Source organism: Rattus rattus, chromosome 4 (assembly GCF_011064425.1).
Source record: "Rattus rattus isolate New Zealand chromosome 4, Rrattus_CSIRO_v1, whole genome shotgun sequence".
Taxonomy (NCBI): Eukaryota; Metazoa; Chordata; class Mammalia; order Rodentia; family Muridae; genus Rattus; species Rattus rattus.
Genome location: NC_046157.1, coordinates 131,303,000 through 131,329,177, shown reverse-complemented (window position 1 = coordinate 131,329,177; position 26,178 = coordinate 131,303,000). Strand labels below are relative to the sequence as shown.

Below are 26,178 nucleotides of genomic sequence, written 5' to 3'. Positions count from 1 at the left end.
CAGTGTAAAATTCCCAGGGCTGAATCAGCCTATGCCCCCTTGCTTTTTTTTTTTTTTTTAACCTCAGGAACAAACAGATCTGAGGCAAGAGGGGAGGAAGCGAGGCAACGGTCGTGAGTGTGAGAGCTCAGAAAGTTTTAGCTTTAATTTTTTTGGTTGAAACACAGTAGAAGTGTTAGGTTTGGTTTCCCCTGCTTGAAAATAGCACTGTTAAGTTTCTCATTTGGTGAATTTTCACACAAGTGATAATCACACGTTTCTATAAATTATATTAATTTAACTTATTTCCCTAAACGTTGTTCTGCAGTGTGTAGCACGGATGTTCTCAGATTCTTGGCTGTGTGAGCTTGTTGCAGTTGGAAGAGGAGCGGAGACATCTGAAAAGCATTATCTGGATCGCTGGTGCTGGAGCATCTGATGTCACCTTGTGCTCTGGCTCGGCAGCCTGGCCATCCCCTCCTGCTGCATAGAGTCTGTGCGCCCTGGCCTCTCCGACTTTGACAGTGCTCTAGGATTGGCCTTTGCTTCAGAAAGCATCGTTATTACACACGCGTGCTCAGGAGATAGTGAAGCCCCGTTTTTGTTATTGAATCATTTTGTTTGCAGAGGAGTCATAGCTTTAAGTTTAAAAGACAAAGGAAACTGTATGTGCTGCGTGCAAGGTGTCTCTTCTAGCCTCTAAAATGAGTGTTTGTGTACATGAGAACTAACTGAGCTCTCCCTTCTTTTCAGAGTATGATTTCATCCATTGTAAATAGCACATACTATGCCAATGTGTCAGCAACCAAGTGCCAGGAGTTTGGGAGATGGTACAAAAAGTATAAGAAGATAAAAGGTAATCTTGGGTTTTTTTTTGGGGGGGGGTTGTTTTTAAAGCTATGTATAGATTCTCTGGTAATGAGTTATTAATTCTTTGCTAAATGTGTGTGCGTGTGTATACGCATAAGTATTTTGGAAGGTAAGATTCTTAATATTTCTATTGTAAAATTCAACCCTTAGTTTAGGAAGAGTTTTTAAATAATATATTAGGACCACAGAAACAATTCTCAGCATAATTTATCAACTTTGTGGTTTTTCTCCAGTGATTCCCTGTAAAGATCAAAATCCATTAGGATGAACATTTAAAAGTTTTATTCCACGTTACATAACACCTCGGATTTGACCACTGATTAACAAGTTAGAAGGAGGGCCAATGCATGAGGAAAGCTTTGGTTAGCAACAGAGTTTTGATGTGTTCATGTGGTGGAGACAAACCTGGAGTGGTATACCCACCAGGCCTCTGCGGTCGGCAGGCCTGAATGCAGGTCTGCTCTTCAACTTACTAATTACATCAGCTTGGTCCAACTGTTTAATTTCACCAAGATTTAATGTCTAAAAATTGGAGTCATCTAAAAATTAGAAATGAAAGTATCTAGCTCAGTGGTTCTGAACCTTCCTAATGCTGCCACCCTTTAATACAGTTCCTCAACCCTCAACCATAAGAGTATTTTCATTTTTACCTTAGAACTGTAATTTTGCTACTGTTATGAATCATAATATAAATATCTGATACAGAGGATATCTGGTCGATCCATAGGTTAAGAATGATTAGTCCTACAGGCTGTGAGGACTAAACAAGATAATATTGACACAGAATTACTTCTGAATAATTAGTAGTTAAGACATACTACTACTACTACTACTACTACTACTACTACTACTACTACTACTACTACTACACTACTACTACTACACACTACTAGTACTATAACATAGTAGTAGTAGCAGGACCAGAAGTTATATATTACATATGAAATTATATGTAACCTTGAAAGCACAATTCTTTTACATAACAAATAAGGTACTATTTAGATAATTTAACCCTTTAAATATATTAGGGTTGTTTTATCTTTATAAACATGTTAACATTCTGCCTGACTCAGGCAGATGTCACTAGTCTTTGAGGAGATTTGGGTAATTTGTGACACTGACGTTTGAGAGCCGCTCTAGTCTACAGTTTATAAGATTGTGACTCCGTCCGTCCAGCTTTCTGTGGGTGTTCATAGTTTTGCCAACAGCTCACTGCCCCCATTCAAGGCCACGTGATGATCTGCTGGGTAGGTAGACATGAAGGATGAATTGTGTTTTATTACTTGCAGGCTTCCTCAGGGGAGACAGGATATGTATCAAAGCAATACTTCTGGCTATTGAGTGTCTGAGAGCTTGTTTACAAGATTGCCCTTGAGCAAACAAGCTTTTGGATACATCAGCCACACAATTTAGATCAAGAAAAAGGGAGAGCGTTTTATGCTAAATATATGACTTAAAGGGATATAACAATGTCGAGCTATCCAGAAGTTAAGTGTACTGCAAACTGAATTAAAATCAATTTCTTTTCGATATATCCTCAAAATCTTAGAGCCCTTATGATTCTGGTAGGGTATCTGTTTTTAAATATTAATACTCACTCCCATGTAAAGAGGATAAATAACTCATCACACAGTGTGGTTATGTGGCTCAGAAGACTTTCTTTTCTCTAAGTGTTGTCTATAAGTTTTTCTTTTTAAAATTTGATTGTTGAAAATGCTTAAACATACCATCTTTGACAAAAAAAATTCAAAAGAATTGTGCAGCTTCAAGGTCGTTTGCTGATCATGTTTACCTACTGCTGTGTGTAAAAGGAAAGAGTGTGTTCTTTTATATGCTGGACTATAGTTATTACAGCTTCTGGAAGCCTGGGAACTCTAGTGAAGTCACAACCAGTGTGTGTGTGTGTGTGTGTGTGTGTGTGTGTGTGTGTGTGTGTGTGTGTTTCTGCTCTTTCAGAGGTTCTATTCTTTAAGCTGCTTTTTTTCCAAGATAGTAAATGCACAGTTAAATCTTTAAGTGTCATAAAAGCAGAGTAAGGCCTTGACTTCATTCAGTAGGTCAAGGATCTACACCTGAAGAGGCTGTCAGACACTGTGTACACACGTGCAAAGAGCTAGGCATTGCTGCTAGAGAAGTGTGTGTGTATCTCTGTATGTGTGCCAGTAGGAAGGAAAAAGGGAAGGTTAAGGCTTGTGTGAAGTAAACACAAGCTGCCATCAAACAGTTCAAGTGGTGTCGATTCACCAGCCTAGGGAGTGGGAGGAACAACAGAGAACGCATGGCAGGTATAATGGTGTGCAGAAACCAAGACCAAGAGCGTGCTTTATTAACTTGCTACCCTCAGGAAACAGAAGTGTTGGGTCTAGCCGCTTCTTTTCATTTGAGAGAGGCTTCTTGCTAAGGATGGGTATTGCAGGAGCTTCCTGTCTAGATCCATGTCTTGTGGAGGCATCATGGTTTGATTTCTAACATTTGCTGGTGACCAGGCCATTTCTAAATGTACAGAAGTGATATGTTCAAATCTGGAAGGCCCATAGCAGCCAGAGCAAACTGGTACCTCGGCTTCTTCCTGAGAGGCCCGTACCTCCCTGTCATCCCACGGAGTCATCAGTTATACTTCTACTATGGCTTATGTTAGCTGCAGAAGGAAATTTGCAGTCAGCTTACCGATGTCCTCAACAAAGTACAGGCTCCATCCTTAAATATGTTTCCTATTATCTGCTAATGTCTGTTTTAATAAAACAGTGGGAACTAAATGGTTGCTTCTTAATCAAAACCATGATTTCCTAAACATAAGCTATGTGATTCTGTTACAAATTGCCACATCTAGATCTCCCAGGTCAGTTCTTTTTTTCTATTCTCATAGAGATAAATAAACAGTAAAATAATTATATACTCTAAAGATCAAAGCAAAATAAGATTGAAACCTGGCAAAAATAAGAGTCTACTGGAAAGATAAAAAAAAAAAAGATCAGATGGCAAATTCTATAGTTAATGCTTAAATAAATATGAGAAAAAGGAACAATCAATAATTTGATATCATTAAAAACAGATGTAAAAACTATAGACAAATGGAATTGTCTAACGTTTGAAGTAAACATTTTAATGTGCATTTTTTGAATTTGTTGTTGCTGTATCTAAACTATTTACACTTACTCTTTACAAAGTCCTAAATTGGTTTGGCTTAGCTTGTTGACTTTATTTTCCCCAGTGATCACAGAAGACCTTGCTCTGTTTACCTTTTTGCTTCAATTTCAAAGACAATCAAGGTTGACAGGGACATATTTGAGTTAACATTACCATTACTTTGGGAGCAATGGGGAAACAGTTTGTGTACTCTGGTTTCAATGTCCTACTGTGAACCTTGTCCCAGGACTTTCTGCTCCTAAGGAATGTAGGGTGGTGGGTGGTAGCTTGGTCTGTACCTCTTTTTAAAATTTGCCATTTGTCTCACCCTGTCTAGGCTAGATTTTCAAGAGCACTCCACTCCTCTGTGTAAGGAACATGTTCTTTTATCCAAAAGGAAAGCAAGCAGCCATTCATAGGTGACATATTAGTGTAGGCAGAGAGAAAATCCACAGCTACGTAGCCAGGTTCGGGTACCTGTATAGTCATTTTCAAGGCTTGGGGATTTACTCCATGGATATCATCTTTATAGCTATTTTGTTAAAAAAAATAGCTTTTAATCCAACTGTTTTTTTTAAGAACTACAGTTATGAACTTACCCCATACTTTTTATGAAGCCCAGTGGTAGTTGTATTTGCAGTAGAAGTAACTCCATTCTCACATAGTGGCAAGGCGCATAGGAACGGACCAACTAAGGCACTCACATCAGTTCTGAATGCATCCTTGATTAGTAAATTTGAATAGCTTCATATCTAAAATATTTTTACTGAAGGCTCAAATGAATTATCTTTACTGGAATTCCTCTCAAGTATTTAGTATGTCTCAAGAAATGAGAGGTCATTCAAAGTTCATATAAATATCGGTGGCTATTACAAAATTATTTATGTCATAGAATAATACCACCAGGATGAATGGACCAAACCAAACCCTGTATTTTGGTTAGAGTTGAAAATCATCCCCATCACTTTTCTCAATCATTGCTCAAAACACTCTGATTGCTAGTTTTCTTAATTTTATTTGTTTATTTGAGTCTATTTAGAAAAACATTACCAAGCTGGGAGAAAAGAGGATTTTTAAAACCAGTGTTACCTCCTTGAGTCTGGTTGATCCTAGCAATCAGTACTTTATCTGACCCTGTCTAATCTACTTTTGCAAGATCAAACGTCCAGGCCAGCAAGCAGATAGTAAACAAAGCACGTGAAGGGTTTCAGTAAACACAGAGATTAGATGTTGAATGAAAATTAAACTCCTTGAACTAGTCCTCTGGACTAAAGTGGTTAAGTGGGTTGTGATTAAAAGAAATAAGTAATTATCATCATTATAGCCGAAATGATATAATGTTACCACATTTAAAGCACCTCTTGTACCCAAAAATGATTGTGTCATTTACAAAGCGGTGCCTCAGAGTTGAATAGAGAAATCAGTGTCTCCTGACCTGGTTCTTTAAGGCGCCCCTTGCTTCGCCACCATGGTATCGGCGGTCAGGACAATGCCTTTAATCAACTCTCTGTCCTCCTGGAGCCTCTGCTGCTGTTTAGCTCTAATGAGGTGAAAGGAACTTAGTTTTGTCTACCTGATTCTTCTGAGTTATAAAAGGAATCTGCTTTCACCTTCGGGCCTAAATGAAGGTGCCTTGCGAGGAGGCCTACATTATCCCTTTTTGAAAGTAATGCCAACATCAAGTCCTTTGAATTTTATATAAATATTGGGTTCATGAGACTAGAAGCAGCTTATACAACCAACCGTTTCCATCTTGCTAGTTTTCAGTCTTCTTGAAGAGCCTTGTGCACGGTTGCTGTGCCCATTGCTGATGTGTATGTCTCAGGTACTGTGGCTGTTTGGTGGTCTAGTCAGAAGTGTATTGGTAGTGTCGGAAAGCAAAAACAAACAAACAAACAACAACAACAACAAAAGAAAGGTGTGTGAGGGGGTCTGGGTGCTTGGCCCACATAAGCTAATTTCTTCCTTGGATCTCTTGAGGCTCATTTTAGTTATGCTGGTAGCTGCTTACTTTTGGCATGGATGTATTTATTCATGGGTGTTTAAAGAACTATAAATAATTGTTCTTAATAACATAATTGATAAAGTAAAAGAAACAAACTTATATGCTATTTAATTCCTTTTAAAGTGTATTTTTAAAAATATAGTTATCTGTTCCTTTTAGCTATCAATTTTCTATCTTTCCATCATCCATCCATCTATCCATCATCCATCCATCTATCTATCCATCATAATCCATCATCATCCATTATCATCCATCCATCTGTCCATCATCATCCATCCATCATCCATCTATCCATCATCCATCTATCCATCCTCCATCTATCCGTCACCCATCCATCCATCCATCCATCCATCCATCCATCCATCCATCCATCCATCTATCCATCCATCCATCCATCCTGGATAGTTACAATCTGAAAGAAGACTAAGTTCCTGGTTCCTAAAAGTCTGTAATATATGCAAAGCAGTTAATAGTACAACAAGTATTTTAACATTTGAAAATGAGTTTGAGCATCTCTCTTATATAGCTGGGAGGATTCTAACGGTAAGACTATCACAGGGACCATTACATAGGCCTTCTGTGCCCAAAAGAGAGATTTTTTAAAAAAAAAGAAACAAAGAATTGCCATCTTAACTAGATAAATGATGTGAGTAAACAAGTATTCAATGCTTGTCACAGTCCCACGGCAATGGTGATGTCCACAAGAAACACCTGGAGTATGTAAGATATGGTTTCTCCTTCCATGCGTGTTGCCTCAGGCCATGGAAGCAGCCCTTGAAATCTGTCTGGACCTATATATACAGTAATGTTAGGAGCTAACATGGTGAGAATGCAGAGAAAGGTCCTGCACTTTACCTCCCGACTGACGGTCTTGGTTTACAGAAAGCAGGACTGGGGAAGGTGGAACATGGGCGTTAGAACAGTCAGCGTTTTTCAGGGAGGAGAAGGAAGCCCTTTTTAGGTGCCTGCATATTGTGAGGACAGATCAGGATGGAGGATGTAGTGTAAGGAGCATATTGTGCTTAGAATTGTGCCCTGTGTTTAAATGGCAGTCTATTCACCATGACGCCATAATGGCTAGGACTTTGGCCATCTGTCAGCTTGCTGCCAGTGTAACAAAAACCAAAGCTTATAAAGAGGCATTTCTGTCTTGGCTCACAGTTTTGTGGGTATCAGTTCAGGATCATTTGGACATGTCGGCTGTACTCATTGCAGGGATTTGTGGCATCGATCTTCCCACACTGGAGCCAGGAGGTGGGGAAGACAGAAAGGTACCTAGGTGATCTGAAGACCTCTGTGGGGCTCCGCTTCCTGAAGCTCTGTCTTACTAATAGCACTGCTCTAGGGAATTCCTTTGGCCACCAGCACTCATGCCTTTGAGGACATTTGAGATTCAAACTGTAGCAGTCCGTGAACAAGAAGAGAGAATGTAGCTGAAGTGGCACTGCACTGGGGTGGTGTCAGATACTGGTGATAGTAGAATTTGGGGGACCATTTGTATGGGTGGCATTTATCTTGTAACTTGGGCATTATGGCTAGGAAAATAGAGCTCATATATTATGGAACTTTGGAAGCCCAGATGAAGCCCAGATGTAACATTTTGAGGACTACTAAAGTATAATACAATAAAAATGGTTTTAAAATATTATTCCAGAGAGCTGGGTGCGGCGAGTCAGGCCTAAAGTTCTGCTGGTGTGGGCATGGCAGGAACAAGGAGAGTGAGAGGAGGAGGCATGACCCACTCGCCATGAAGTGACAGGATAGTATTGAATCTACAGTAGTAATCTACGAATATGAAGGTGACGAGAGGCGTGGCACCTGGGGTTTGTGTGACAGTGCTGAGAAAGACAGGAAAACTCCAACCTGAGTGGCAGAGCGTCAGTAAGGCGTGATGAGGGCAGATAGCAGGCTAGGAAAAAGGAGGAGGGAATCAGTCAGCGTTTAAGCTTTTGAACTCAGTGGTTCTCGGTAGGTTTGACATAAATAGGAAATCCTGACTGGAGAAAAATTTGTTGTTACCTAAGCTGATAAAAATTAGTTAGGTAGCTAGAAATGTCAGTGGGCCAGTCAGGGGGAGCCAGTGAACTGAGGACAGAGCTAGAGAATAATTAGTGGAGACTTTTTTTTGGACTTTAAAGCTCAAGTGGAACCACAGGAGGAGGAGGAGGAGTCGGAGGAGGAGGAGGAGGGAGGAGGAGGAGGAGGAGGAGGAGGAGGAGGAGGAGGAGGAGGAGTCGGAGGAGGAGGAGGAGGAGGAGGAGTCGTTGGAGGAGTTCGGAGGAGGAGTCGGAGGAGGAGGAGTCTTGTCATCTCCTCCTCCCCCTCCTCCTCCTCTTCAGTAATTTTTTTTTTATCTTTTAAGAGAAAAAATATAATTACATTTTTTCCTTCCCTGTCCTCCTCCCAATCCCTACCACCACGAATCTACTCTTGCCCTTTCTCAAATCCATGGCTTCCTTTTCTTTGTTTCTTTTATTTTAAACACATGCACCTGCATGCACACACACACACACACACACACACACACACACACACACACACACCACACACACACACCCCCTGCTCAGTCTGTATAATGTTACTTTTGGATGTTTTCAGAGCTGACCACTTGGTATTAAATAATCCATTTGGGAGCTCTTCCCTAGGAAAGACTATTTCTTCAGTTCTTGGCATTCCTCAACTGCCCAGAGGTCTTTGTCTAGAGTCAGGACAACATGAGATTTTCCCCTTCCACATGTAAGTGTCTGTGTTGTCCATGTTCAGGCAGCTATGTTGGTAGAACTTCATGGGGTATAGCTTCCCTGACATTTTTAGGAGGCAAAAATTTCTCACTGGATTTCCCATTCCTCTGGTTTTTCCAAACTTTCCAGCCCTCTTTTTAATGCCCTGTGAGGCTTAGGTGCAGGAATCAATCTGTCGGATGTATCTGTTTGAGTCATACCATGTGGTTAATTATTCTCTGTATTTTGGCCATTTTTCTGTAATGGTATCTGTCTGCTGCAAAGACCCATTTATTTTATAAGGGCTGAGAACTACACTATCTGTGTGTACCAGAATAAACATGTTGGAAATTATGCTGGGTTAGCAAATGGCAGTTATAGGTTTTCCATCTATGATTTCACTAACCCCAGATAATTGTCTAGGCTTCCAGGACCAGGCATGATTTCCTGCTTGTTGAGCAGGTTGTAAGTCTAATTAGAGAGCTGTTGGATACCACTGAGATAGGATTAGTGGGCCAGGTTGGTCATTGTCACAGTTCTTAGACATCACAGCTAGGTAGGACTATTGCTTGCTTCCCTCCTTTGGAAGCTTGCATGGCACCTTCTAGCACCATGAAGGCTGGTTCCCAGGGAGACTTTCAGGTCACATCTAGTTCAGGTCCTCTGGATTTTGTGTCTGAAGTGCATGGTGTCTTTAGCAGTAGGGACTTACCTTCAACCTCTTGGCGACCAAGGGTCACAGGAATTGCTGACAAAAGTTTGGGACTCTCTTGGACAGCGGTGCAGAAGAGGAAAAGGACAAGGAGCTACGAGTAGGTGAGGGTTAAGAGAAAGGTGGGAAGATGGCACGGAAGTGTCAGCAAGGGTGGCAGCAGGAGTGGGCAGTGGGAGGCAGCCCTGAAGTGCAGGGAGTTACTTCCCAGCTGTGGGAGACCCGGATGCTGTGTACCTGGGAAGGGAGAGAGAGTGACAAGGGTACACAGGTGGCAGATATTGAGTGAAGGGGGCTTTTTAAAAGCGTGATTGATAACTAGAAGAAAGAGGAGCGAGCCTGTAAGAGGTGGGACTCAATGCTTAGATGATAATTTTCCTTGAAAGAGACATGTGGTCAGATGAGCCTGGGGGAAAGGCCAGGAGGTGCCTGTGTGGGAGGAGAGCAGAGAATGAGCTGCTATGGAAGTGTGGTGGGTTGGGGTTCATGCCTGTGAATCATAGTTAAGGTGGGGGCTTAGTGAGGACACCAGAAATAGTCACTGTCCTTTGTGGGGTGAAGAGTGAGGGAGTGGCAGAGACTTGAGCAAAGGGAGTAAAGGGAAGCAGGCCTTGTTAAGGCTCAGGAGTCTCTACTGCAGCTCTGTTTGAGAGTTTTCTTAGTGTCAGAGTACATTTGTCCTGCACGGAAACAAAGTCAGATAATCAGAAACAAATACAGGCCTGGTGATGGGGAGCAACAGTCTAGAAAGATGCACAGTCAGGGGTTTTGTATCCTGACTGGGAAATGCCTGTCTCCTTTGAGGGCTGGTATGGGCGTAGTGGAAACCAGCATGTGAGATCAGAGACCTGCACCAGATCGCTACCAGACCAGGTGATTCCTCAGGGGATTTACAAGGTCAAAGATGGAGATACACTTGAGCTCCTTTCTTGCTGGAAGCCCTCACCTACAAGTGCTCTGTGAGATTCCAACACTGAAGTCGTTCGCCTATGGGAGATAGTTTTGCAGCTTGCTCCTCGCCCCACTGATACTGACCTTTATTCTGCTTTTGCATGAGCTCGACTTTACCTGAATCCCTAAGGAGTTTCCGTGAAGCTAGCGCAGCGGTTCTCCACCTTCCCTAACGCCGTGATCCTTTAACACAGTTCCTCTTGTTATGATGACCCCCAGCCATAAAACTGTTCTCGTTGTTACCTCACAGCTATAATTCTGATACTGTTATAAAGCTGCAGCCCCCAAAGGAGCCCCAACCAACAGACCGAGAAGCACTAATCTAGATGATCCGGAGAATAGGGCCTAGATTTTGCCTCATCTTTCTTCTAGGAAAATAAAGCTCTTTGACAAAACAGTGCAGACAAAGGAGAAGATCCTGGACACACATCCTGTACTCTCCTCGGTCTATTAACCATGAGGCGTTATCTGTTATAAAGACTTCATATTAATAGGTGGAGTTGAATGTAGATAAATTTACTTGAATTCACATAGCTTTGTCTTGGCAGATATTATATTGCAATCAGCCTCATTTTGTGTGTTAATCTCTCAGTTTAGTAAAAAAAAAAAAGGAAGACAAAAATTTTGTTTATTTAATTCATACAGTTAATATCCTTAGGAAGCTAATACTCCATTAAAGCAACCCTTTCCTTTTCTATTAATTAGTTATTGAACTAAAGAGTTAATAATTGTCGATTCTTCTGAAAAGAATAATTTCAGCTTTACTAACTATAAATTGGGAATTGTTCCCACAAAGAAAAATGCCTCTTTGAAGTTTTCTTACAGCTAGTTTACTATTTTTCCAAAAAGTAATGGTTATGACAGTTATGATTCATACAGTCAGGGAAACTGGTCTTTTGGAAAGAATGGATCAGGAGTGATTTTTTTAAATGAACTTTTCACAATAGATTAAATTAAAGAATTAACATGTTAGGAGTGCTAAATGGACAAGGCAGACTCTAAATATTAATGTTGTTTCTGCAAGTGTGACTTTTTTTTGGTTTTGCATCATGTGCGGAATTTACTTTAAAATCATAGCCCAGATCGAAACGCAGGAGTGTAGGCGTCATTAGAGGTAAGCAGTTCTCATCTACACTTAGAGGGTTTGACGTGCTTGATGTTATCAAAATGTTTGGAGCCAGGGCGATTGCGTCACAGGAGAGTGGGGCTGTGGGGCAGTAAAGTGGCCAGTGGTCACTTTTTCCATGGCGCTTAATGGCCTCTCTAATCTTTCATTGCCCAAGAAACAGAGGTGTCCAATCCCAGTTGCTTTATAGTGGGTGCCTATGTTCTACAGATCTTACTATGATGGGGGAAGGAAGCTGATAGTCAGTGGAAAATACACCTAAGAAACTCAGTCATATGATATTATCACAGCGCTGGCTGTACTCCTCACTTGTGGGCCGTTTATTGGGAGTTAACAAGTTGGCTCCGAATGTCTTGCTTTAGGCAGAGGCTTTGCAGGCAAATTCTGAGCCCAGAGACAACGTCTCTGTGACAAATTTAGAGAAAGAAAACCCTCTGTAGGTTTAGTAGCCATCAGAGACTTAGCACCCCTAAGCCCGCACCTAAATCTTTTCTTTCGTAGTGAACTCCAGTTGTTTGTAACAGCGATGTGGGACTTACACCTGATAGATGCAGGCCTCCTTGTGTCTGTGTTAAATTAACTGAAACTGACTTTCCGATAATAAATAGACTTTTATTTACAGTTATTGACCGGAAGATAATAAATCAGAAACACTTCATAGATGGACATATTCAATATAGTGCCATGGGATGCCGTTTTATGGTGTTACTTTTACATAATAGGGTTGATTGACCCTGATCCTAACCCTAACACTGGTAATGAGTGTGGCCAACTCAGGCCGCATAGCCAGCAGCAGACCGTGGGCACAGGAGCCTGGAAGAACTACATACAGCACAAGACTTCAGGGGGACAGTGGAGTGGTTAATGTGTATTCCAGCTAAGGGAGGGGAGCCAAAATAAATACTGCATTTAAGCATATGTAATTACCATGTTGGAGGGCAGAACTGTTGACTGATTGCCCGCTTCATGACGTTCAGTCTGACATGAATTCTCTCTGCTTGGGACCGTAAGGTATTTGTTACCAGGTCATGTATGTGTAACCCATTTAATTTACTGTTGGCTGTTTCAACTAAACACCTTCACCTTGTACATACAAAATTTACCAAGGGTACTCACTTTTTTTCCTCCCTGGGTCACTCACATCCCTCACTGGGTGGGTGGGATTCTAAGCTGATGACATTTATATTGGAACAAAGCTCTCTTGGCCGCAAAAAAATAAAATTAGGGAGCTATAATTATTTTTAACTATTAGTGAGCAGATGAATTGTCAATGAAAATAGACATTGAAAGGAGTTTTTATTACTAAATAGAAAGACACTTTTCAGTCATAGGCTGGTGTTCTAAGAATCTGTGCATACCAAGTGGTTAATTTATCTGAGGCAAAAAAAAAAATGATGAATTTTTTTTAAAGTTAAAATTATTTGGTATTGTATATCTAAAAACTGGCATAATTCTTGGCATACAATAATTAATAACTATTTCCATCTGAATTGAAACAAACAAGAAAACATAAATGACTATTCATTACAGATTAGTTGATTCAACTATTGTTATACCTTTTTGTTGATTGACTTCTTCAAGCTATGTCACCTCAGAAGGATTTGTGTAGCACATTGTGGAGAGACATCAGGCAGGACCCCTGCTACTCACATAACTCACCCAGCCACCAAATCACACTTGCAAATACTTGTCACAAGCATTGTGTACACACTTGTATATACTTTCAAAAGCAGGATTGGCACAGGAGGGTGGATTGGCCCTGATCCTAACCCTAACACTAGTAATGACCGTGGCCAACTCAGGCAGCATAGCCAGCAGCAGACCGTGGGCACAGGAGCCTGGAAAAAAATTACTTTTTAATTTCACTAATCTTTCTACTTTTGCATTTTCTTTCTTTTTTCTTTTCTTTTTCTTCCTTTCTTCCTTCCTTCCTTTCATTCTTTTGAGACAGGTCTCTCTGTGTAATAGCTTTGGTTGTTCTGGACTCACATTGTAGACCAGGCTGGCCTTGAACTCACAGAGAGTGCTAAGAGTGCTGGGATTAAAGGTTTGTATGCCCAGCCTATTTTTGGATTTTCTGAGCTTCAGCATCCTGAATGAGCTGTTTATATCTGGGTCACACCGTTGTGGGAACTAAGCAACAGCAGGGTTGAGATCTGGATTCTGTCACAGCTATAGTCTAGACAGCAGGCTTGCCTCAGCAGAGTTGGAGATGCAGGCTTGCTGGTAGTTACCTGATACTAACACAGCTTTCAGGAGTTGCCTTGGCTTTAGAGATATGAAAATTTCTGTGCCTAAGGCATCTTGTTTCTGAATGAAACGTATTAAGGAACTAGCAAGATGGTTCAGTAGATAAGGGCACTTGCTGCCAAACTAGAGGTTCTGAGATTAGCCCCCAGGAACCGCATGGTAGAAGGAGAGAGCTGACTCCTGCAAGTTGTCCTTTGACTTCTCCATGCATGCTTGTTGTCCTCCAAGTCAATAAATAAATCTAATAATTAAAAGAAAAAAATCTATCAAAACCACTAGTGAAATATTGAGGCAATGAGCCCATCACTTCAAGTTAAGCCAAGAAGGTGGGGGAGGGGGACCCAACACAACAAAGACTCATTTTTATTGCCTACATGATTTTTTAATTTTACTTATAATGTTAGAACCAATAGCTCGTATTTGGAATATCCCCTGTATGGACAGCTATTTGACCTTGAACGTGTTTTCTGACTTGTTTTTAACAGGATCATCGTCTATAAAGTTGCTATTGAGGTTTGGGGTAATGGACCAGAGAACTTGGGGTAAAGGTTTGGAATGGCGCTTGCTAACGTTATTTCTATTTTATACTCAGGCTTTGGGTAGCGATTTAAAATTATTGATTTGGTTGGCTGTGTCCTTACCAGGGACAAACCCAAACCCATGTCTGTCTTACCTGTCTAGAATCACTAGCAGAGAGCCACTGAGGGTTTAAAAAGGCAGTGAGAAGTTCTGTTTGTCTATTTGTTTTCCCCCTTATATTCTTTTATTTTTATATTCTCCAAATGAGGTTCTGGGGAATTCTAGAGTGTTATCTTATTAAGGAATCCATTAGCACTCACTCATGCTAATCTGTTTACATTTGCATAAGCATCTTAATGGCTTAAAGAAAAATCCACAAGCTGGAGATTCTGGAAGTTTCTCAGTTCAAAGCCTTTTACCCAGTTTGCTGCTTTTCACCCATTATAACAATGGATGGATTCCAGGGGTGATTTCACAAAGCAACTGTCTTAGAACTGTGCATTACAACACTGGTCAAGTTCTGGCCTCATATTTATGATAGCCCTTCTGCCTCAGCCTCCTGAATACTGGGATTGCAGGTGTAAATCACCATGTTTAGAGAATTAGAATATCTATAATCTCCTTCCTTGTCTATTATAAAGGAAAAAAACAAAGACAAAACAAAGACAAAAACCCAAGCTATTGACCAGTGACTTTTGAGAATATTCCGGGGTGCCATCCTTCCATCCGTTGGTTGATACAAATACAGCATATGTATAAGTAAAGCAGATTTATTGCCTCTCTTGTGAAAATTTGAAACTTGCATGTACTTGTATTGCATTTCTATAAAATGTACTGTTTTAAAAGTTCACACTTATCCTTGCGTGCATGGTTGTGCGTGTGGAAGTCGAAGGACAATGCTGGCAATCAATTCCCTTCTACCATGTGGACCAGGAGACTGAGCTCACATTGTCAGGCTTGGTGGCAGGCACCCTTACCCACTCAGCCTTCTTACCAGCCCTATAAACTTGGTCATTTAATTCTGGGTTTTATCATTTCATCTACTGTCTGTCTTTCCACCTTCCCATTCAAAGGTTTGGATATGAACTCTGCTGTTAAGAGCCAAGGTCTTTTGTTGTTGTTCAGGGCGGCTTTGCTATAGAGCTGAGTATGACCCTAAACTTCTGCTTTTCATATTCCCACTTTCCAAGAGCTTGGATTACAGGTGTGCACAGCCACCATTCCCAGCTCAGCATGAAATGGTTAATGCTCATTTGTAGAAATTGAGTACCAATATATGTGTCATGGGGCATATGATTCCATTTGATAGTGAATTAAAGTGAAGGAATTAATCTTCAACATTGATATGCTGTGACAGTTATGAAAACAAAAGAATGAGAGAGGTTCTTTAGGTTATCTTTTGGGAGACAGAAGACATTGGTTAGAATGTCTTATTTTTTAAAAAATGTGGACTAAGAAGGTTTTTGTGTTAATCACAATCATATAAATCTTTTCTGAGACTTATATTAATTTAACAAAAATCTTAATAATATTGGACTTCTAAATTTTACTCCTAGAATTTTGAGATAAAAGTTTTCTTAAGATAAGAATAACATATAGGTCGGGGCTGGAGAGATGGCTCAGTGGTTAAGAGTTCAATTCCTAGCAACCACATGCTGGCTCACTGTAATGGCATTGGATGCCTTCTTCTGGTGTGTCTGAGGACAGCTACAGTGTACTCATATACATTAAATAAATAACATTGAAACATTTAAAAAATACTTTAAAAAGCAAACGTATAGGCCTAGAGCAATGGCTCAGAGACTAAGAGCACTGGCTGTGCTGCTGGAGGACCCAGGCTTGATCCCAGCACCCACAGTAACCAACAATGGTCTGAAATTCCAGTTCCAGGGCATCCAAAGTCCTCTTTAGGCCTTGGCAAGCATCAGGCATTCATAAGGTGCACAGAGATAAATGCAGGCAAAACACTCCTATACATAGAATAAAAATAAATAAGTCCTTAAAAAATAAAACGACACCAATAAATTATTAGGTCCATGACATCTCTGTCTGTTGAAATCCTTGACACTGAAGTATATCATTCCGTACATTCTTCTTGAATATAAACGCCAGAGTCAGTGTTCTCTATAATAATCAATGATAGTAAAACTATAGGGAAATCTTGAATGTTTACATAAATTTAAAATATAATTAAAGTTCAGTAAAATCATAGCTTTTCTCTTAGGGATTGGTGAACAGCAGGATCTAGCAATCACATTTAATACTGACTGCAGGAGCTAGCAACAGCAAATTCAAGCACAGATTACATGACATCATCATTTCATCCCATACTAAGATACTTCAAGGCCGAGATGACATGGCTGGCATATTGTTTCTCGAGCTTAGGCACTCACAAAGCACTAGACTCTTTACACACGTGCGAACCCTAAGAGAATCTGACTCAGTACCCAGGACTGTCTCCAACCGTCTTCCAGTGTGCCACATACAGCAAAGGATGTCAGTGAGAATATCTGCTCACCCACGACCTCAGCTGTGTGTCCACGCATCTGCAAATGCGTGTAGGTGTTGAAAGGCATTACCTCAGTCTTCGCTGCCCTGGCTCACGGCAGGAGACAACTATTTTAGATATGAAAAGTTACAGCACAGGGAAGTGGTCACACACCTGCCAAATTGCTGCGATAGGATTCAATCCAGGCCTGTGGCTTTGAAGTCTCTGTTTGGAGCCATTATACCACACCACAATCCGGACATCTGGAAAGGTTTTATGTAAAATTTCGATAAAGTGATTCATGTGCCAGAATATTGGCATATAAGCACTTGCGCTCTCCCTTCTCCTTCTCCATATATATGTATGTACATATCTGCACATATATGTTCTTTATGTATAATATGTATGTAAATATTTTCTAATAATCTATTATATACTTTAACCCTATGATACAGCCAGGAAACTCTTTGTTGATATCCTTCTGCCTATTAAAAGTAGACTCTCAAGCCTGGCAGTGGTGGTGCCTTTAATTTGGGAGGTAGAGGCAGGAGGATCTCTTTGAGTTCCAGGCCAGTGTGGTCTACAGATTGAGTTCCAGGACATCCAGGACTACACAGAGAAACCCTATCATGAAAGAAAAAAAGAAAAAAAAAAACCCCAAAACATAAAAAGGTCAATTCTTAGTTCTATTCTCTGGCTGTACGGTGCAGTGGTTTGGAATAAAGCTTTAACTGGGGGACAAATGTCTTCTGCTCATAGTGTGGATAAACTCTGAGGAGAGCATATCATCCTGTGCCCTGAGGTAGGAACCAGTGCTGAGGACGTCCTTAAGTTGCTGCAGCCCCATGGTTGTAACACTGTTGCATGATGTTCAGTAGCAATGGCCTCTACTCTGCAGTTCACCTCTGGGATCTCTGGGCTCTCAGAAGCTGGAGAAGACCTCAGGTCTGATTGCTAAGCTGGAAGGCTCCTGGCCATGACTTTCTAGGGTCTGTGGGAGTGAGGAAAACCTTTCAGCATGGAGACACAGAGGTCTTTGGCCCTGTGCGCAGCAGTTCCTCAAGTCTGACCATGCCTGGGCTTCCCTTCAGTACCAGGGCTCCACACTGCCTCATGCTCACCGTGAGTGCTGGTGCAGCTCAGTTTTCAAATCCTTGAAGCATTTGTGTTTTAATGTCTTCTGAGTGTTTTCTGTTGTGAGTGCATTCAGCACTATTAGAGGTCACGCTGCTTTCTGTCCTCACTTCCTTCAGGTTTTCTGTTCTCCTGAGGAGCTTCTCAAGGACTCGCTGAAATTAACGAAACAGTAGTGTTGAGTCAGAATAGGCAGGAACAAAAGGATGTAGTGTGAATTTCAAATTACTTAGAAAGGGGGTAGAGGAAAAGAAAAAGAAAACCGGGAAAGTAGGAAGGAAGAGAAGATATGCGGGAAAGGAAGAAGAGAGAGAGAAGAAAAGGAATAACTATTTCCTAGGCTCCGTTTTCAGATGGAGTCTAGCTGGTTCTCCTTTAAAGCATTTGCATATCACGTGCTATGACTTAAGAGGCTAAAATTACTGCTTGGACATTCATTTTTCAAGAGGCAGCTAGGACTGGGAGGGATAGCTTCATGGTTGAACACTTGCCTAGCATACAAGAGACCCAGGGTTGCATCCGCAGGAAGCCATCCCCTTCCCCACTCTGAAAAAAAAAAGTAGTCCTTGGAAGTCTGTGCAAAGTCAGTACTTAGCCATATGCATCCTTGGTTGACCGTAGCACAATAGACTACTGATGTGCATTTGACTCTCATCTAGCTGTTTTTGGTCTTCAGAGGTAAAGAATCTGGATTTTATTGATAAAGTTGTCAGGGGCCGATAAACACAAGTATCTATAGTAATTGACAAAATTAAAAAAGAAGAAATGGCAACCATGCAAGCAAGATCTAATTATCAGATGTTTTGTTTGTCTTTTATTGTATTTTGAAAATGAAGCTAATTGCCAACACATAGAAATCTGGAGACGTCAGGTAAAAATCAGTATTTCCAAAAACAGCCAACTTGCATGTTGGGTCGATTTCCTGCTCCTCTGCAGAGACCCTCCCCCAGTTAGCCATGGCCAGTACTGATGCATGCGACCTTTTACCTCATTACTGGGTAAATGACACTGATACATTTCTGAGACACTCCGATCACAACCCCTGTCAATAAGCATTTATAAAGATCTGAGAATTCCTTTTTTTTTGTCTGTTTGTTTGGTTGGGTTTTCTCTCTGTAGTCCTGGGTGTCCTGGAACTCACTCTGTAGACCAGGCATGCCTTGTGCCCGAGTGCTGGGATTAAAGGTGTGTACCACCATGCCTGGCTGCAAATCTGGGGATTCTTACAGATGGGACTTATGTGCAAACCTTAAACAATATGCACTGATCATTATTTTGACTCATCACATGCTCCTGTAGGATTTCTTGATCTCTTATACTTATATTTAGTTACATGCACAATCATGACTATATCTGCAGGTTTTTTTTTTTTTGTTGTTGTTGTTTTTAAGTTAACGCCATTTAGATATATAGCAGAAAAGTCAACTCCTTCAAGTGTAGCAAGTCTTTGAAAAAGAAAAAAAATCACTAAGAGTTTAGACAGTTAGCTTTTGGTTGAATATATTCTATAGAGAGGTGATTTTCTGTTTTAAGTAGAAAAAGTGGGGATAAAAGTTTGCTTATTAAGTCCTTGGCAACAATTTAAAAATTGAATTGACTGAATTACAAACAAACCAATGAATCACGTTTCCCTGCGTCCGAGTGTTTGTGTCTGCAAAGTCTGACTGCATGCGGGAAGCAGTTCATGGTCTCTTTACATCTTCTTTCAATAAAGAAATTACAATAATAATTCCTGTCAGTGGGAGGGAACCCTATTGGATTACCTTATCTAAAGGCTCATAGCCATTTGCTTGGTTTGGATTTAAGGCTGTGTACTTTAATGTTTAATTAATACAATGATTGGAAGATGCATGCCTTTAGAGAAGATTAAAACAATTTGTTCCCCTTGAACCTTATGCAGGAAAGGTGATGTGTAAACTAAATCAGTTACATTCAAAGATTCAGTTAGAAATTAAAGAAGTTTGAAGTAAACGTTTGCCTTCCTTGGGAGTTCGTAGAAAAGTTAAACAAAAGTTTGGTTCTTTAGAAAAAAGAAAAAAATAACTGCATGTGTGTAAAAATGATCCCAAGATAGGTTGACTGCCTACTTCCTCAAAATAATAAATGAAACCTTCTGAGAATTACATGCTCAAATACGCAGTCTTTTCCTTACTTTTTAGACTGGCTTCTTTCAGTATAAGTTGCATATCAACCTGCAAATGCTACTTTAATGATAAAAAAAATTGTTTTCAAAAGTTTTTCCCGAGGTTACAAAGATGGCTCTCTAACCTCAAGATTAAAAGTTAAAAACACATATTCTTGCAGAGGTCCCATGTTTTGTTCCTAAGACTCACATCGGGTACCTCGTGACTGCTTGTAACTCTAGCTTTGTGGGGTATGTTCCTGCTATTTCTAAGTGCACTTGAGCATGGCACATACCACACACATATATACATACAGTCAAAGGTAATAGAAATAAACCTTTAAAAATATTTTTCCTGCAGGTAAATAGTTTTGATTTCTAGCATGTAACCACCACAAGCAGTGAGTTTATCTTTAATGGATTTGGGGGCTGGGGAGGCACCTTAGAACTTGATGTGTAGTTCAGGGTAGCCTTGAACCTTAAGAGTGATCTCCTTTCTCTGTGCCAGTACACCCAGCTTCTTTAAAAGTTTTTTTTTTTTTGTACAATTATACCTAATATTTCAAAATATAAGAAGTAAGCATTACTTACTAAGGACATGGAAGTTTTCTTTGAAACACATTTTCAAGGTGATTACTATAAACACATAAAACTAGCAATGACCTGGCTATTTCTGCCTCTGGTATTTTCTTCAAACAAAACTTTGTTTTCGGCAATAAAGTACAATAGTACTGGGAAATGAACCCAAGTCTGGAGAAAATGTCCCAGTGCTCTTAACTGCAGAGCCATCTCTCTGGCCTCACAGACCTTGGGTAAGGCCACGATCCCCTGCAGACCAATTCTATGTGCTCTACTCATGGTCTGTGAAACATTCTCTTCACTCACTCCAAGATTATCCTTTAAACGTTTAATAATTTGCAGTAACCTGGGACAGGAAAGAATCTTATTTAAGGACCAGTCAAGGTGATGTTATTAATTTGGGGATTATTAAAATACCCATTTTTCAAAAGAAGCTAGCAAGTGAAGAAGCAATGAATCTATGGTAGCATTTTCATGAACTTTCCATCACAATTGGAGCACTGGCTATCAAGGCCTTATTCACCCTCTGTGTGGTAAATAGGCACTCTGTTTAGTTGTATCCTTGGTGAATTCCCAGTACAGAATTAGAAGGTAGCCAGCCATTCAGCACGAGATGTTGCCTTTGTTGTTATCCTGATAACTATGAACTATGCTCCTAGCCCTGGGCTTAGGAATTGGTACCGGCCAGTGGGTCTTTGTCTTGCTAATCTAGGAAATGCTTACTGTTTACAAATTTGAATAAGCTGAAGTGGCAAATATTTTCAATTTCATATCTTTTATGAAAAATACCTGTAACTATAACCTGGTACTTCTCAACCTTCCTAATGCTGCAACCCTTTTAGAGCAGTTCTTTATGTAGTGACCCCAACCATAAAATTGTTCTCATTGTTACTTCATAACTCTAATTTTGCTACTGTTATGAATCATAATGTAAATATTTTTGGAGATAGAGGTTTGTCAAAAGGGGCTGCTGCCCACAGAATGATAATGATTGCTTAACCCTTTTACCATAAGAATAACTCACTTTTGCTTTCGGGTTTTTCAGACTTGTATGAAAAAATATTTGTATTATTTGTATCAATAAGTGTGCCAAAAATATAACAATTAAATACTCTATATAGTTGCAATAAATTATAATCATAAAAATAGTTGATTATAATGGTGATTTTTTTTTTTTATTTCTTTTTATCTCTCAACAGTGGAAAGAGTGGAGCGAGAGAACCTTTCAGACTATTGTGTTCTGGGCCAGCGGCCAATGCATTTACCAAATATGAACCAGCTGGCATCCCTGGGCAAAACCAACGAACAGTCTCCTCATAGCCAAATCCACCACAGTACTCCAATCCGGAACCAAGTGCCCGCACTGCAGCCCATCATGAGCCCTGGTCTTCTCTCACCGCAGCTCAGCCCACAGCTGGTCAGGCAGCAAATAGCTATGGCTCATCTGATAAACCAGCAGATCGCCGTCAGCCGGCTTCTGGCTCACCAGCATCCTCAAGCCATCAACCAGCAGTTCCTGAACCATCCACCCATTCCCAGAGCAGTTAAGCCAGAGCCAACAAACTCCTCTGTGGAAGTCTCTCCTGATATCTACCAGCAAGTTAGAGATGAGCTGAAGAGGGCTAGCGTGTCTCAAGCTGTCTTCGCAAGAGTGGCATTCAACCGCACACAGGTAAGATTAATGACATTCTCTCTGGGGAGTAAGAGGCAGAGTAGGAAAGAAATGTCACTTGTATTCATTTCTCTATAATTTCTTCAAAATGTTTTATGGCGATGAGGAAATGGCTGGGAGATGCTTGCTGTCCAAGCATGAGGGCCTGAGTCCAGATCCCCAGCGCCCAGGTAAAAAGCTGGGCTCACACCTTTAAGCCTCGTGTGGGAGAGGTGGCAGGGAGAGATGAGTGGGAATCCGGTGCTCTCTGACCAGGAAGTCTACCCACTCTGTGAGCTCCAGGGTCAGCAAAAAGACCCTGCCTGTCCCACAATAAACACACACACACACATACACACACACACATACACACACACACACACACACACACACACACACACACACACACAAATAAATAAATAAATGTAGTGTAGAGCCACATGGACAACCCACAAATGTCTGGCCTCCACATGCATGTGCATCTTTCATACATATATTATACACACCCATGCATGTGCACTCCTCATACATATGTCATATCGCACAGGCACACATAGTATACAGGAAAACTTTCAGACCACATAATTGAATAATAGTCTTCTGTCATAAAACAAAGTCACCACTCATCCCTACAAAATCGTAATTACTTTCAATATGTGAGAAGCTACCACCCAGCTCCCCACTCAGAATCTTCCCACCGATTGGCTGGATGTTTGTGTGTCTCCACCCTCATCCTTACCATTGTGTTTCCCTGGATGGACCCTTGATTGTGAATTTTGTGATTATCACCACCACCCTTTTAAAAAATATTTGAGACTGCTTGTAAAACTATTTATGCATGCTCAAATAACTCATTTTTAAACATTATAAAAGTATTTCTGTAAACTTTTTAAAATGTGCAAGTTAGAATTAAGGCATTAATACATAGATTGCTTACTTTTAATGTTTTGAAAGTTACATTTGAATATAATATTAAATTATACGGTGAACAGTTCCTTCACACATGTGTCGTCTTATTGAATGTTGCTGGTTTGATTTTTCTTTTTCTATTTGTGCTTCCTTGTGAGTGTACATCAGAACGGAGTGTTGTTAAAATAAGGGTTTCAGAGCTCATCCCAGTTTCTGATTTAGGAAGTAGGGGACAGGACGTAGAGCATTTGATTCTAACAAGGTGCTGATGCTACTGGCTTGAGGTGGAGGGTACACTCTGCAAACCATGTGTCCTCTCTTACAAGGAGCCATCAAGTAAAGGGGCTGAGCCTTGGAGACTGATGGCCTCAGGAGTGAACAGAGGGTAGCCTAGAGCTGTACTCAACTATGAAGTGTGGTGGGTACCACAGGAGAGCGTATGCAGTGATGCCGTGGGCCTGGGAGCTGGGCTGAGGAACACTCACACCAGAATGGGCAGGTCCAGTCTTCAGGAACACAGCCGGCTCAAGCCGAAAGACCTTACTGCTCCTGAGGTAGGGAAATAGAAAAAAGGTTCTGGGTGAAAACTTGAAAACGTGAAGGTTAATGATATTTAATGAATATCAAGAAGTGCAATTCAGCTAATGGAATTCATAAGGAAAATATTAAGGTAAAAACTGTGAGACTAGTTGGTAGTTGATAATAAAATTAAAGATATTGGTGGGAAGTCATTGGTTAAAGAAAGATCTTGTAAAAACTTGCTCAATATTTGAACTTTAGTCACTGGAATGTGTAAGGTCTCACGTGGGAATGTACTCTGACTTACTAACCAGAATCTGATCTTTGGGAGGTTTTTGCTCTTTTCTCTTATGGAAAGTGGGTAGCACTTCTAGTTAGAGAGACCTGCTGAAATGGGGGAAGGGTGGAAGGAGGCTGCAGGCAGTGGAGCCATCATGGAATACATGGGTGCAGGGAGAAGCGTAATGATGGGCTCAGGGCTCGGGCCTGGTGACTGGAAGCAAAGTCGAGAGAGACACTGCTCAGTAGCTCAGTGAGGCCACAGAGATTTTTAGGGTTCTAGTTGTTTTTACGTTGAAATATTGGCAGATTTCTAATGAAGATTGGCAATGAATATTGAACCTGTAAGTTTGGCACTAAAGACAGTGGGTAGGGAGAGTGAGGTATTAGAAAAGTGGTAGAGAACCTGGGATTAACTTGGGCACGGAAAGGGAGTGTGATGTAATGGTTTCAGAAGAAGCCATTGTAGTTTCCTGTGTTTGGACACCTGGTCTCTGGGTAGTGGAACTATTTGGGGAGGTTGTGGGTCCTGCTAGAGGAAATACGTCACAGTAGGTGTGCTTTTTGAGTTTATAGCTTCCTGTTTTCATTCCTCTGATTAACCATGTGTCTATGAAAATCTACATCTTCCTGCTCCTGCCAGAATCTCACACCTTCCATGCTATTATGGATTTACAACTGCCAAGGACCAGCCTAGGCTAGGTCTGGGTTCCTGAGAGAAAGGGTATCTGGGAACAGCAAAACAAATGAGTTGAAGTCAAATCAAGGCTTACAAGTTGAGTCCCTATGTTCTGCTCAACATAGTTCCCTAGACAGCTCTGTGAGGTCTGCTGGAGACAGCTAGCTTTCTGCTTGATTCAGCTCTCTGTGGATGAGACTGCTCTCTCTGCTAGTAAAAATTCTGAAAGCTCTCTGGATAGCTCATGGGTTTTCTGACCAGAGTCAGAAAAGTTGCTATAACAATTTCTTGAATTTTTCGACCAAGTCAGAAATCCTGTTAGAAGAGTTCTAAAAGTAATTCTTGGGTTTTCTGATTAAAATCAGAAAGCCAGAAAAATTCTAAAAGAGCTATGTTTGCTCTTCAGATACCCTTCTCTGGATACCTGCTGGAAAACACTCTAAAAGACTTGTGTTAGCTCTCTAAGTAATTATTGGGATTTCCAACCAAGGTCAGAAATCCTGTTAGAAAACATTATAAAGGAGCTATGAAAGATTTTAAAAGAGCTGTATTCACTCTCCTGAGATCTCCAGACAGCTGTGCTGTCTCGAGAAAAAGTCTAAAGGAGAACTAACTGCTGTCTATCACTCTCTGCTCCCTCATCTTGTAAAGACCAAACAGCCAGGTTTTATTGACAAATCAATTCAGTTATTTACTCTAGGTTCCCTCTTGACCATCCCATGAATAAACATTCCATGGCCTTAACCCGTTGATTATTAGGAAGAGACAGCAAGCACATTTTTTTTTTAACATTGCAAAAGAATGGCTTTTTATAAATTTACCTGGGTGGGACCCTGTACTGAGATTACCATTCCGACCATGTCTATACCTAAAGTCATTCTGTCCTAGGCTGACCTTGAACTCAGTAATCTACTGCCTTGGTATCAGCCTGTCTGTGTATCTTTCCAACAAACTGACTCATTATGCAGTTGCCTCTGTTTTCCTAGGTCAGTGAAGCCCCTCATATAATTCATATTGCATCCTTATATTTTGCATAGTTGAGAATTGATATATTTTTGAATTCATGTTTTTAGAGTTCTTTCCCATAGCCTAAGGGCTGTCCTGAAGGTCACAGGGTACAATAAGTTTGCTGAGAGGAAGACACACCCTCACCTCCCAGACTCATGCTGTATCACGGAGTCATTAACCTTGGCTGAGAGGACATTCCTTCAAGTAGGAACATGAAAATATGTACATTATTATACAAATAAGCCTTATGCCAACAGCAGCCATCTACACTCATGGAGGCACACACCCTTCTGGCTCTGTTTCAGGGGCAGGAAGCCATGTCATATTGTCCCTTACATGGCCAAGTCAGACTCAGACAAACCAATGAACTCTTCCTTAATTTGCTTCCATCAGGACATTTTATCATAGGAACAGAAAAGGAACTCATGCAGGTAGAAAGCATGCCCACCTTCCTAACAAGGAATACACGCTGGAAGAATGAGTAGGTAGTCAGACAATGAGTATGGAGATAATGGCCAGAGTGAAGAGCCTCTAAAAGATTCCACATGGATG

The 26,178-nt window shown here is 40.7% G+C and overlaps 1 protein-coding gene and 1 pseudogene across 7 annotated transcripts in view; one reads left to right on the top strand and one right to left on the bottom strand.

Moving 5' to 3' along the window:
* The window catches only part of Satb2 (SATB homeobox 2), a 183,838-nt gene that overhangs the window by 85,387 nt on the left and 72,273 nt on the right, over nucleotides 1-26,178 (top strand). For all 7 annotated transcript variants that reach the window (XM_032901124.1, XM_032901126.1, XM_032901123.1 and 4 more), the window contains 2 exons: nucleotides 733-835; nucleotides 21,781-22,253. In XM_032901124.1, the coding sequence (XP_032757015.1) occupies nucleotides 733-835; nucleotides 21,781-22,253 (576 nt within the window). The remainder of the gene's footprint in view (nucleotides 1-732; nucleotides 836-21,780; nucleotides 22,254-26,178) is intronic.
* LOC116899796 lies at nucleotides 24,961-25,016 on the bottom strand (annotated as a pseudogene).